Source organism: Heliangelus exortis, chromosome 7, assembly GCF_036169615.1.
Source record: "Heliangelus exortis chromosome 7, bHelExo1.hap1, whole genome shotgun sequence".
Lineage (NCBI taxonomy): Eukaryota > Metazoa > Chordata > Aves > Apodiformes > Trochilidae > Heliangelus > Heliangelus exortis.
This window is the reverse complement of record NC_092428.1, coordinates 15,387,862-15,401,632: the sequence shown is the minus strand read 5'-3', so window position 1 is coordinate 15,401,632 and position 13,771 is coordinate 15,387,862. Positions and strand designations below refer to the sequence as shown.

The 13,771-nt window shown below is 51.9% G+C and overlaps 2 protein-coding genes across 4 annotated transcripts in view; one reads left to right on the top strand and one right to left on the bottom strand.

Moving 5' to 3' along the window:
* The window catches only part of CDH23 (cadherin related 23), a 195,082-nt gene that overhangs the window by 15,490 nt on the left and 165,821 nt on the right, over positions 1–13,771 (bottom strand). For both annotated transcript variants that reach the window (XM_071748993.1, XM_071748992.1), the window contains 2 exons: positions 1,360–1,581; positions 1,155–1,274 (listed from right to left, as the gene is read on the bottom strand). In XM_071748993.1, the coding sequence (XP_071605094.1) occupies positions 1,155–1,274; positions 1,360–1,581 (342 nt within the window). The remainder of the gene's footprint in view (positions 1–1,154; positions 1,275–1,359; positions 1,582–13,771) is intronic.
* Positions 2,695–13,491, top strand: VSIR (V-set immunoregulatory receptor). Of its 2 annotated transcripts, none has more exons than XM_071749023.1 (7): positions 2,695–2,875; positions 7,477–7,923; positions 8,930–8,977; positions 10,207–10,314; positions 11,884–11,911; positions 12,366–12,541; positions 12,790–13,491. In XM_071749023.1, exons 1-7 carry the CDS (start codon positions 2,812–2,814, stop codon positions 12,825–12,827), a joined length of 909 nt encoding a protein of 302 aa, XP_071605124.1. In that variant the 5' UTR covers positions 2,695–2,811; the 3' UTR covers positions 12,828–13,491. The 2 variants fall into 2 exon arrangements, with proteins under 2 accessions (XP_071605124.1, XP_071605123.1); XM_071749022.1 differs by having other exon boundaries at positions 2,696–2,875; positions 12,363–12,541.

Here is a 13,771-nt window from a genome sequence, read left to right as displayed (position 1 = left end):
TGTGTTGGCTCTTTTACCATCTTGTATATTGAGAAAGATAATGAGAATAAGGAGCCTTCTGCCTTCCTGGATAAAAAAGACAGCAAAAATCCATCAGATGGGCATTTCTAACTGGCTACATCTAATCTTTAAGTAAGAGTGAATCTGAGTCTCTGCTCTGTTTCCTAGCAGTGGAGAAACAAACACTGGCATGTCTTAAACCTCAAGTCTCAAGCTTTCCACTACAGTTTTCCTGGACCAGGAAGTCCCCTCTAGCAACATCAGCTGCACAGACTTTAAGGCTTCTCATGGAGAGGCAGAGCTGCCAGGTTTGAGGGGATAGATTTTATCTGTGGAAATCTCTCATACTGGTATCTCACCTTGAGTTTAAGGTTTTCTTTTGGTTTTTTTGCTTGCACACCAAAACTTACCTCCTTTTAGGGGACTGCAAAACACTTGGCTCTATATCTGGGTGAGGCAGAATGGTCCATGATATGGAGCCAAAGCAGAAGATCTATCTGATCTCTTCTACATACAGACCCCCAAATCATTCTGGGTGTGGACAATGTCTGCTGTATAACCCATCAAATTTTGGTTTTGTCACAAAAATAACCAGTATATTAAATTCCTGCAAAGGATTTGCTTTGGAGGTGCCAGCCTGCCCTCTTTTTGCTGAGAGCAGTGCACTAAGTTCAGGTCACCATGACCCAAGAGAAATAGAAGAGCTATAGAGAGAAAATGACTAAAGGCTTGAAAAAATCTCCACACAAAGAATTAAAAAGGGATTTTAAAAACAGATAAATAACCTGAGAAGATAAAGATGAGGCAGAAATTAATGCTCTAGCAATGCTTTACTATCTACTTATCCTTCAGGCAAGAATATCCAAGGGGACATTTGAAAGCAACATAATGCAACTTAAAAGCAGTTCTGTGGATTTCTTCTCTCTGTGTCTTTGCAGGACCAAATAATTGGGCTAATTAACCGACAAGTATCCCTTGCCCATGTCCTTGTTTTGCAACTCCCATGAGGAAGAGCAACTGGGCAAACTGGCTGCTGCTGGGAAAAGTGACTGATGACCATGGGGAAGGAGATGCGAAACTGCTCGTGCAAAGGGGGAACTCCCTGACCCAGAAGAAGAGGCCAGGGTGTTGCAACCCCTCCAGCAGCTCCCTACCGTGGTGGTGGACGTCAGCTGCCGGGAGATGATGGGGCACTGGTCGGTGGCGGTGACGATCAAGGTGTAGCGCCCATGGCTGATCTCATAGTCCAGCTCCTTCACGGTGCGGATCTCCCCCTGGGAAGTGAGGTGGTGAGGGTGGCCAGGAGTGAGGGACATGGGACAGAGGCACAGCTGGGATGGAGCTGGTGTCCTTACTGACCGTGGCACTGTCGATGTGGAAGGTATCCAAGATATTGCCTTCAGTGATGGCATAGGCAACAGTGCCATTGGGTCCCTCGTCCTGGTCCAGGGCCTGCACGGTGACAAGGGTGGCATTAAGGGTGTCGGGACCTTCATCGAGGGTCACCTCATACAGCTGCTGCTGGAAAGCAGGAGGGTTGTCATTCTCGTCCAGGATGGTGACGTACACCATGGTGGTGGCCTGTGGGACATGGGGATAAAGGGTTAAGCACTACAGAGGGACTGGTTCTGCAGCCCCTGGAGCTGTCTGGGGAAAGCTGGGCCTGTCAAGGTCAAGACCCAACATGGGCTCAAGCCTGCCAAGACATACAAATGGGATGCAGGGCTCAAAATGAAATGAACTGTGGATCAACTCCAGGTAGTGGTTGGATACAGAGAAAAAGGCACAGATATTAAATCACATTCTTGCTCCCAAGCAAAGCATGTCTCTCTGGGATCCTTCTCCTTTTTATCTGTTTTTTACCATCATTGTTAACACAAGGGAGCAGCCCACCACAGGGGGAAAACCAGAGGTTCAACCCCATCATGCCTCATGGCCTTTGGAGGAGTCCTGTGTGAGTCCTCAGCCTGATGCAGGGGACACCTTGGTTGCTATTACTGAGGGTGGCAATGTGATAGGATAGAAAATACCCAAGTGCAGGGGAGGAATAAAACCAAACATCTTGAACAATCAGACTGACCTCCCATGACTTCCACCATCTACCTTCCAACCCAAATTTCTCAGCTGGCCAGGTTAAGCCTGTCTCAACCTTCTTCCAGCTGTATCTGACCTTACACAAGCACCAGGATATCCCTACTAAAGGGTGCCTTGTGATTGTGTCCCCGTGGAGGACACACCAGGGGATGGGGAGGTGACAAAACTGTTCCAGCCTGTTGAAAGGCTCAGAGCAAAGGTCTTGGCACAGATAAACCATTTCCACAGAGACTCTGGAATTTGTGCCTACCCCATCCTGCGATGAAAATTCCTTCCTTCCAGTCAAGGGTTACACTTGACACCTCACACTACAAACAGGTTGCGGCAGGGGGGATGTTTCCCTCCCTCCTTTTTTTGGGAGGGAAAGCTTTATTCCCTTCCCAGACCTAACAATGCCTTGAGTCACCCTTCCCTCCAGCTGCAATCAGCTCATCCCAGGAGGGGATTAATCCTCACAAACACGGCGAAAAGAATAATTTACAAGCAGAACGGACTGTAACCAAGCAAGGACCCACAGGTCCTTCAGGCAGACCGAGCACCCCAAAACTGTGCCCTGTCTCACCTCCTGGGGGTGCTCGCTGTTCTCTCCACCGCCGCGGTGCAATCTCGCAATGAAATTTCCTGTGTGTGCGTGCGTGTGCGAGTCCGGCTGCTGCTGCGGGGCTGCTCAGAGCCTCCCGGCAGCTCCGCAGAGGCCATCTCCCCCCCTTGGCCACCATGGAGGCCGTGTCCCTCCAGCCTGGGCTGCTGCTGGCCATCCTCTGCCTGCTCGCTTCCCACGGTAAGCTCCGGTTTGCTGCCCTCCCCTCCCCTCCCTACTCAGAGAAACTCTCCCGGTTCCTTCGCATAGCCAGGGCTGTGCCTCACCACAAGTAATCTGGAGGGTTTTGGGGGGTATTTACTTTCTCAACCTGGGATTTTGGAGCCTGGGGGTATGTGTCAAGGCAGCATTTCAGGTTGCATCAAGGGGAAAGGGCCACCGGGGAGCTGCTGCTTTAAAACTCTGCAATCGGGTTTTGTTTTGTTTAGTTTTGTGGGGTTTTTTGGTTGGGTTTTTTTTTTTTTTTTTTTTTTTTTTTTTTCCTTCGCTTTGATCTAACTTGCGTGAAAGGACAGCCACCACCCCGTGTCCCTGCCAACCTCTTGCTGGGGATCCCAAGATGGAAAATCCACCCTGTCCCCACAGGGCACTTTGCTCTTGTGCTGTGGAGGTCCCTGGGCACACAGGCTGAGTGCCAGGAGCCTCTCACCAGCCCCAGGGGAGCCTGGATGCCCCCCCTAAGGATGCTCCACTCTGCTGTAATTGCTGAACATACTGGGTATCTTCTCCGGGCAGGATTCTCTGGGATGGAAGGGATGCTATGGGACACAGAGGACACTCTGGGATGGTGGGGCTCCTTCATGCTTGGCTCCCTCCAAGTCCTGGCAGGCGGCACTTCCGTACACGGGCTCTGGGCAAACGGGGGCGGTGGAAATGAAAATCACAGCTTGTCTGTGGATGAAGGGTCAGAGAACGAAGCTGGGAAGGACTGTGGTCCCTCCCTGCACAGGCTGAAGATGAGATTTCTATTCAGGCTTGGCTTCTCCCTCTGTCCCCGGACAGCAAAGTAACTGCTTCCACGATTTCTGCTGCACATGGAAAAAATGATGTCCCACAGCAATGAGGCAGGGTGTCCCTTCTCTCTGGGACAGTGAAGATAATGTGGATTAAAGCATGCTTTTTTTCTCATCCAAGACTCTCGACACCTGCATGGGACTTTGGATTATTTTGCTGACACATGTGGGGTGCTGGGACTGGACATTGGGCCTCCTGCAACACAACAAGCTTGGACACCCATGTTCAACATGAGCCTGGTGCCAAAGGAGATGAGTTTTGTGCAACTGTGCACCTCCCAAAACTTCCTGATGGAGAAGTAGAGCCCTTGGAGGGCCATGCAGTTTGGGGCTGCTGGCAGCAAGGTGGATGGTGAAGTGGCTCTTCCCCACCCAAGGAATGGCAGCTGAGCTGGGCCTTTTAAAATCACATCCCAAACACCAACCCATTGTTGTGACCCTATCCCTGAGCTGTGCTGAAAGAGAAGGAAGGCAGGACTCTGGGCTGCTCTCCCCAATGGTCTGGGTGATGGGCACCCATTTGGCTCCTCAGGGTGTAGAGATGTGGCTGGTAACACTGATGCCTGGCATCTTCAGCAAGTTTTTTTCTTTCCTGTTTCTTTCCCATTATAAGTGCTTTTGCTGAGGTACGGATGCCCCTTCACACCCAGCTGATAACTCTGAAGCACAATGACAACACAGTGATGATGGCACATCCACATCAGGCTGTCAGAAAATCTCTCAGAAGAGGAGCTAAACCTGGGTTCCTCACTCCAACACTGGGCAGAATAGCCCCTCCAAAGGCTGCAGTCCTCCCACCCAGATTTCCCTGGGGTAGAACGAGGTGACATGGCATGGAAATAATTTCTGGAAGTCACAGGAGTGTAAATCAAACACCTTCTTGTGATAGCGTGGGACCAAAGTTAGGAGAAGCAATGAGGAGAGACTTTTGCTTACCACCCAGAATTAGGTGTGAAATCCTGTTTTTACTTAAGCTGTTTGTTGGCAAAGCCACACAGGCTCCTTGGCTTTAGCACTTTTCTTTTCACATTTGTGTTTCTCTGAAAGGAAAGTTTCCAGGTCTAAAGCTAGGCAGTGGTGCTGGCACCAGGCTCTGTGCCATAGATTGGTGAGCAGGAGCTGAAGCTACTGTGGTGGCAAAAAGAAAGAGGAGAACTTTTAGCACCTGCTTCAGACCTTGATCTTTACCAGATGGTGATGAGACAACAGCTCTTGGCTTGGACCTTGATGGGGCCAGTGCTCCTCTGGCTCTCTTGTCTGAGGCTGCACCGAGCTGGGCATCTGGCTGGATTTTGGCATGTGCCAGAAGCACTGAATTCAAAGGGAATGGTCCACCCAGGATGGGATGCAGCCAAATCTGTGGTTCTGGGCATGGAAAAAGCCCACATCACCCAGGGAAGATTAAGACTCATGAGCTTTAGTGTAAAGACACTGACAAAAGACATCTTCAGGAACCATCTGGCATCCAGCACAGCTTTATAGCCTGGTTACCTCTCAGGGGGAGAATGCCAACCTCCCTGGTGCTGCTATGGGGTACGCAGCCCCTTGCCAGCCCTCCTCTTTGACTGCTTTCTCCTCTGCTTGATGGGTTTTGAAAGCCTTCCTCTGCCTGGGAGAAAGAAGGGAAGTTGGTAATGCCAAAGGCTTCACACACGTGGCTACCCCCTCCCTGTGGCTGAGGTGCTGGTGCCCAGAGTGTGGGCAGCGCTGCCTTTCCAGCCAGGCGGTTCTCAGGGAGCCCCGGAGCTGGATGAGGTGGTTGAGCCCCTGGATGCTTTAACAAGGCAGAGTTCTGCAAACTGTGTAGGGGTGAGCAGGATGGTCTCAAGTTTTTTGGGGTGTTTGTGTGTTAGATGGGAAACCACGACTCCTGCAGATACTTTTGCAAGGTGTTGGAAGTGCAGCTTCCTGCAATAGAGCCCAGGCTTCCCTTCCTCTTGCTCCCGGGGGAACCCTGATGTGAATGGGGCATTTCCCGTCACAGCAGGTACAAGAAACACATCTGAGGTGCCTTTTGTGCTCGGAGCGCTGGCAAGGAGGTGGGGAATCTGCTCTGCTGTGTGCAGACCCAGCTGGCCTGGCTAAGCATCCTGGCCCCGACAGCATCCCAGGGTGGGAAGCAGCTGGGGCTTGAAAACAAGCAGAAATGGGTCAGTATTATGCTCAGGCCGTGCAAACCTCTACTTCTGGGGATGTGCTGCTTGCTGCACATGCTGTGGGGACCAGACCAAGGTACCTGCAGAATGCTGGAAAAATTAATTGGAGAGGTTCAGCAAAGCTCACGCCATCCCTGGCTCCGTGGGACTCCCCAGCACCATAAGCCTCAGACCTTCTGGAGGCAGATTCCCTTCCCAACCCCCCCCCTCCCTACAAAACACTGTGGGAAGCAGTCTGCTGGAACACAGGGGCTGTTTTTACACTGTCATCCTAATAGCCATTAATCACCATAAATAACTGCAGGGGGGTGGGAAGGCACATTTTTGGTTTTGCTTTCTGCAGTGTAGAGCTGTGCCAGGGCGGTGAGGCAGGGACCCTGCCCAGAGGGGGAGGATGCTCTCAGATGGGATGGGATGGAATGGGATGAGGTGGGATGAGGTGGGATGAGGTGGGATGAGGTGGGATGAGGTGGGGAGCCTCTCACCCAGCTGGATGGCTTGTGGGCAGGCAGAGCTCACCCCACCCATGACTGACACCCGCTTGATATAGCAAGTGAAAAACCTCAAGGTGAAAAGGCTGTAGAACTAATGGCACAACAGGATGTTACCAAAATAAAAAGAAACAGCTTGTCCCCATACCATCTTCTCTGTTGCAAACCAGCCCCAGAAACCTCTGTTTCTCAATAACTTAAAGAAAACAAACATAAAATCTCCTTATTCTTCAGCTTTCGAAAATGGTGTTTGCACTTCTGCAAACACAAAGCTGTGGCAGAGCCAGAGCACCAAACACTCCTGTGTCTTTGCTCTTTTCTCTTCTCTCCCACACAACTCCCTGTACCCACCAGTACCCTTCTCCAGTGTGCTGGGATGGGACCAATATTGCCATGGTATGCTCCCCTACCTCCCTTAACCCCTCCACCTGACATGCCCCTGTGCCTCTGCCAGGCCTCCCACTATGTCTCCAGATTTCTTTCTGAAAATTATTTTTATTTTCAAGCAGCTCCTGGCAGTTCCCCCTTCTCCCTGGGGGCTGACAAACCAGCAGGGCGGGACCCATTCTCCGCCTTCTCTCATGGGGGACACAGGCTCCTCCTCACTACTTTCTTTGCATTTTTTTCTCCTTTTTATTTGTAGTACTTGTATTTCCTCCTTTGCAAGCCATACCCTGCTTTGCAGAAGGTCTGGTGCCTCACAAGCAGGTGACTGGGGAGACCCCCACCTTTCTGCCCCAGATCACCCTCCTTTGCCAGCCCAAGAAAAATTCTGCCTCCCCACTGCTATTAAAAGCTCAACTATATTTAAAGCATGGCTTTCCTCCAGGGTGAAATCAGGCTCTTCCAGCCCTGCCAGGATGTTGCTCCAGAACAAGTGATGGGCTCATGCTGTACTTCCCACCTCCCTTCTCCCTCTGAGCAGGGAGCTCATGAGTTTTTCTTGCCCTAAGGCAAGCCTAAGGTGAAGCCTTTTTTCACAGGCTGATGTTGATGCTCTCTGCAACCCCCAGGCATTGCCTCTACAAGTATCCATGGTGGGGGTGGAGAGGGGGCACATTTTGCTGTGAGCTCTGGGGGATGTGGGTTCTGACCCAGCCATCATCTCTTCTCCCTGCCAGGAGGCCCATCAGCTTTCCTCATCACCACCCCCTACTCGCTCTACGTCTGCCCAGAGGGCCAGAATGTCACCCTGACCTGCCGGATCAGTGGTCCCCTTGCTGACCACCATGACCTACTCTACAAAACCTGGTACTTCAGCAGCAATGGTGACCAGAGTTGCTCTGAGAAGAAGCACATCCGCAATGTCACTGACAAGGAGCTGCACCATGACCCAGGCAGGCACCACGAGCCAGTGGGCAACGGTACCCAAAAATCTCCTTTTGGGGGGCATCATGGGGTGGAGTTTGTCCCTGACCACCATGGTGCCTTCCACATCGTGGTGATGAACCTGACACTGCAGGACAGTGGGAATTACTGCTGCTATGCAGTGGAAGCCAGGAGGGAGCATGGCAAGCCACAAACCCTGCAAGTTGCCCATGGATTCGTGGAGCTGCAGATCCAGCAAGGTGAGGAGGGGGTAAAGGGGAGCCTGGTATCCTTTTGGGGTGTGTCAGGGCAGGGTGGGATGTAAGGACTGGTGGGGAATGCTGGGGTGTAGCACTGGGGCTGGGGTGACAGGGTGTGCTGGTGCTGAACGCCCATCCCAGGCTGCAAGGGTTGAAGAGCAGCAGATGTTTAAGGTTTGAATTAGGGCCAGATAGCATTGGAAGATTAAAAAAAAAAAAGAAAAAAAAAGAGAGAGAGAGAGGGAGAGAGACACATCATCAGGCTGGAACGCAGTAAAATCCATGCTACATAGTTTCACTGATCTTCAACCTCTTTCTGAAAGAGAGGAAAAAGAAGGTCGACATGATTCTATGATTCTATGATTCTATGGAAGGAGCTGGCTGGGGGCCCCAGCCCCCGTGAGGGCTGTGGATAGGAATGCTGGGGTGCAGGGAAACTCGGGGAGAGGATGGAGGGGGAGGCGTCTCCTGCCCTGGGTTGGTAGTGGTAGAATGGACACTTTTTCTTTTAGACAAAAAAAAACAAAACAACAAAAAGAGCCTGGGATGGGCAGGTATATTGCTGTAAGCTTTCCAGGATTAAACTCCTGTTTTTGGGATGCTCTAGGTTGATTTTTCTTGATAGAAGGGTGTAGCAAGACAAACCTCTTCTATGGGTGCGGTGCTCCAAGGTCCAACCAGGTGTCGCAGTAGAATCTCACGAATGGTGCTCTGACCAGCCTGGATCAGCGCTACTGCTCCGAAGGTGGCTAAACCAGCCCCTGGCTAACCCAGGTGTGAGCCTTTTATTGGCCCCCTAATCCTGCTCATGCGCAGTAGGGGCCTGCCCTAATTAGGCACAGGTGGGCTTAACACGAGGTCAAGCCCACTACCTGGCAATTATTGGCACCTGGTTGCCTCATGTCACTACAGAAGGGAGCAAAGGCAAGGGCAGTTGGGAGCTGTGGGAGCTCTGCAGTCCCTGAATGAATCCCCTGAGGTCTAATGCAATTTTTCTTCTCCACAGGCAGAGGAGGGCTTCAAAACTGCACATTTCACACTGCCACCAGCAAAGGTAAAGGGAAAAACCTACTCTCCAATGCTCTGCTCACTGTCCTGACCCTAGGGATAGTAGCTTGCTATAAACACACTGGTGTCGAGAGGGTGATTTCCCAGGTTGTGCCCATGGAGTGCATCTGACAGACATATGCTTAGGCTGAGGAAAGCCTTCTGTGGCCTATTACCTGGACATCACTGTCCTGAAGCCCACGGAGATAATTCACACAATGGTTATAAAGCACTCAAAAAGCAAGTGGGGATTTAGTGGCTGCTGCCACAGGCAGATTGGAAGGGATAGACAGGCACATGAAACTCTTGTGTGACCCAGAGGCCATCCCAAGCCCACGCCACCTTGCCATCTCTGGCAGGGAACCCCAAATCTTGCTTGAGTGCAGAGACAACATAAGCCTCCCCCTAGCACTCTGTCTAGATGCTGGAGGTGCCCACACTTGGCTATGCAGGCGGTTTCTCTGTGGGTTGTTCTGCACACCCTGTTATCTGGCTGCTAAAAGGTTAATTTTTTTGTCAAAATTGACTTGCAGTACAGTTGGTGCCAGCCCAGCCACAGGAACCTGTGCTTTCTGTTTCAAACCCTCAGTCCCACATGCTGGGCCACCCTGTCCTGATGGAAAAGGAAGCAGGAAAAAAAATCCCCTTTCCTGCCCCAAAACACAGGCAAAGCTCAAGGCTGGATGTGCTGGAGAAAAATGCTTGAGCTGAACCTGCCCTTGATTCAGGCAGCCCTCGTCCCTGCCACAGGCACACATAGACCTTGCTGGTCACAGATGCACCCAAAGGCTCCTTGTCTTTCTGGGGAATCTCTGTGGCAGCCCTCTCTAGGGACACCTTTTTTAGCAGAGGCCTTGGGTAACGATGCCTGGTTTTGATGAGCTGGCCATGGGTCTGGCTTGATAAACCTGGAAATCCCTGAAAGCCTTTCTGCTGACTTCAAAGGGCTTTATCAGGGCCCCTCCTGGTGTCTTCATACTTAGAAAATCAAAGAAAGGCGTTGAGGTGTCCTTCAGCAATGAAGGACTTTGGTCAAGGTCCTAAGTCAATGCCTCAGAGATTATTTCCACAATAGATTTATTTCACTAGGAGCAGACCTCCCATGCATGTGGAAGCCACGCTGCATCCAGCATGGGGCAAACACCAGTGTTGCTTCCACCACAGCTTGAGGAAACTAAGAAAATGCCATGTGAGCCCTCCCACCTCCCTCTTCATCCCTGCCCTTTTCCCTTGCAGATATCACAGCTGCTGCCCTGGCGACGGGCGCCTGCATCGTTGGCATCCTCTGCCTGCCCCTCATCCTCCTCCTCATCTATAAGCAGAGACAAGCTGTCAGCAGCAGATGTATGTACCCTGCCCTCATCTCATCTCCTGGGCCATGTTAGCCTTGCTGTTATGGGATGGGAGAAGTCAGAGAATGGTTTGGGTTGGAAGGGATCTTAAGGACCATCTAGTTCCAACCACCCTGCCATGGACAGGGACACCTCCCACTAGACCAGGTTTTTCAAAACCCCATCTAGCCTGGCTTTGAACATTTTCGGCTTCCCTGGGCAACCTGGGCCAGTGTCTCACCGCCCTCATCCCTCCTTCCACCACACAGCTTTGCCTTCTATGTGACTGGAAAAGCATTGGTTGAGCTGGGAGAGGGGCTGGAGCACAAGTGTTAGGAGCAGATGAGGGAACTGGAGGGAGACCTTGCACTCTACAACTCCCTGAAAAGAGGTTGGAGAGAGTGCAGGTTTGTCTCTTTCCCTAAGGAACAAGTGACAGAACAAAAGGAAAGTTTAGACTGGATATTAGGAACAATTTCTTTCCTGGAAGGCACAGACTGCCCAGGGCAGTGATGGTGTCACAACCCAGAGGAGTTTCTTCCCCTCCCTGCTTCAGGTGAGAAGTTTCTTTGGCAAACCCAGGTGCCAGAGGACATGGTTTAGTAGTGGTTTGGCAATGCTGGGATGAAGGTTGGACTTGATGATCTGAAAGATCTTTTCCAAATGATTCTGTGACTGCAGCAAGCCAGATCTCCCCCCTTTGCCCCAGCCCAAGGAAAGCAGTGCAGTGGGCTGCCAGGTTCAGCCAGTGCCAGGCTCCCAGGGATTTCATTAATTAAGCTGAAAGAGGCCTCACCTTAACCAGCAGAGCCCTTTCACCAGGCCTCAGGCCAGTCAAGGCCTTGTGGTTTCTCTCACTGTGCTCGGTGAGCGGCCATGTGGTTCGATCCCTTTGGAGAAATGGGTTTTGCAGCAGCAAATCAGCCACCAAAAGTGGAAGCGCACTGTCAACACCCATCCTGGCCAAAAAGCCCAGCCCTGCACCCATTTTGCAGCTGCCCCCCCCACGTCTGTTCTGCAAAGCATCACCTGGTGCTATTTAACCCAAGAGGGAATGCAAAACACAAGGGGATTTGCTCCTGGGGTTTCTCAGACCAGGTTCAGTTTATTTCCACTGGCACAGCCTGGGCCAATGCTCAGGATGCTCTGCTATGCAGCCACCTGGCACACCTGAGTGCATCTGCTGCAGCAAAGGGGATGGGGAAAAGAAAAAATCCAGGAAGCAGCCCTTGTGTGGGGCAGCCGAATGCCGGGGGCGTATTTTAGAGAGCCCTGGTAGGGTGGCCCAGAGGGGTAGTGGGTGCATCCAGGCAACTCCTTCCCCTTCCTCCAGAGTCTGTGGTTGCAGTCTGGGAGGAGGCTGGGCAATAAACCCAGTGGGAGATGGCAGGGATGCTGAGAATGGGTTTTGGTAGCAAAGAAGAGGCTGATGCTAAAGAACAGGGAAGATGAGGGAGGAATGTAAATAAAAGGAGGAACTGGACAGGAGTGGGACACCAGAAGAGAGCCGTGGCAGAGGTCCTGGGTCTGGCACTGACCTTCATGCTGCCAGCACTCACACCAATGGTTTTGTCTTTGGCAGGTGCCCATGAGCTCGTCAGGATGGAGAGGTGAGGAAACCCGTGGGCTTCCAGCTGCCCTTGACCTCCTCACACCCCCTCTGCCTGCATCCTGAACCCTTCCATGGCCTTGTACTCTCCTTCTCTTGAAGCTGGCGTGTACCCTCAGCCCAGCAGAATGAAGGGGATGCTGGTGGCACCCATGCCTGGGGCCCTTGTCCCTTTCTGGGAAACCACTTTCTCTTTCCTGCCTCTGAGTGGAAAGTCTCTCCTTTCTTTTTGACTGGGCATGCGTCTCCCCACGCCTCAGGGGAGATAAAAATCGTTCAGCTAATGCTTTGCCCTCTGCACTGGGGTCCCTGCTTGCCCTCAGCCAAGATGCCGTGCCTGATTTGCTCCCTGCCCTGCTCGATTGTTCCCAGTCGAAATCGCAGGGATAAAACCCAAAAAAGCCTCCTGAAACCAAACCACAACCCCCTCACAAGCCTCTCCTCTCCCACAGCAGAGCCCAGGGCATCGAAAACCCTGTCTTTGAGGCAGTCCCCTCGGAGCCACAGCCCCGACCCCAGCTCTCCTACATGGCCAGCCGGCTGCCCTCCGAGTCGGGCCGGCACCTTCTCTCCGAGCCCAGCACACCCCTGTCCCCCCCCGGCCCCGGGGAAAGCTTCTTCCCCACGCTGGGTGAGTGAGGGCAATGCCAAACCCCGGGGGTGGCTGTGGGAGAGGTGGGAAGGAAAGGGGCAGCCGGAGGATGGGGGGAAAGGGTGGGTTTAAAGGGGAAAGGGGAGGCTAAATATCTCCTGAAAACTGCATTATGTGGGACATCAAATCCCAGGGCTTTGAAGATGGGGAGGACACAAAGTCTCTGTTTTCCATGGAAAATCTGGGCTCAGCTGCAAGCTAACACCCCTGCTCTGCCTTTTTTCCAGATCCTGTTCCTGACTCACCAAATTCCTTGAAAGCCTAAAAGACCCCAGAGGAAAGCACATCCCCAGCAACAGATGGGAAGGGAGAGGCAGCCACGGCCCCGTGCTTGCCCCATCGAGACCACTGGCAGCAAAGCCTTATGAAAGTGCTGGAGCTCTGCCATCACCTCCCCTCCTGGCTCAGACCCAGAGCTGGAAAGGAACCTTTCTTGTCCAGTTTTTGGTTTTTAACAACCAATTTCTGTGGAGTGTGACTCTACTGCTCACCTTTTAAGGACTAGTTGAAAACTGGGGATGTGGGGAAGGAAGGACAGCCAGCACCTGCAAACCTCCCTGAGGATTTAACTTATTGGTCTCTGCAACATCAACCTCTCTCTGCATCTCTGACTGAACATCCTCTCCAGGAGTGGATGGTAAAGTACTTTATCCACTGCGAGACAAAACAGGGTCACAGGCGAACCCTGTACTACCTTTTTTCCTTTGCAAAACAGGAAGGGGAGAGGCTCCCTGCCACTGACAGAGCCCTCCTTCCCCACCAGCCTTTTGAGACAGTCAAGGACTTGCAAGGCTGCTGCATTTTCAGCTGGATGCACAACGAGAGGAGCCTTGTTTCTGCTGCAATTTTATCCTGGGCTTGGGATCAGGGGAAATTATCTTGCTGTTTGTTTTATTATCAGTGATGATTAAAAGGAAAAAAAAAAAAGGGATGCTTGGGTTTTTTCCTTTTTTTTTTTTTTTTGGGTTTGTTTTTTTTTTCCCCATAGATGCCTGTAAATTGGAAAATTCATCTGGAGGGTGTTGGGGGATGTTCCTGAGATGTGGCTGTGGGCCCCTGAAGAGAAGTGGAGGCAGGGAAGCACATAGTGTATGGCAGTAAGGGCTCTGGGTGGCTTCTCCTCATCGTCCCTGGGCCAGCCTGGACTTTTGGCCATGCTGGAGGGGACTGTGATCTCCCAGGGTACCCTCAGAGCATCCACCCTCCAAA

Bases quoted from the DNA above. Each gene is read 5' to 3' on its own strand.
- VSIR (XM_071749022.1), top strand. From the start codon at position 2,812: ATGGAGGCCGTGTCCCTCCAGCCTGGGCTGCTGCTGGCCATCCTCTGC. The intron at 8,978-10,206 runs GTAAAGGGAAAA...TTTCCCTTGCAG, and splicing joins TCACACTGCCACCAGCAAAG to ATATCACAGCTGCTGCCCTG. The intron at 12,542-12,789 runs GTGAGTGAGGGC...CCTTTTTTCCAG, and splicing joins AAGCTTCTTCCCCACGCTGG to ATCCTGTTCCTGACTCACCA.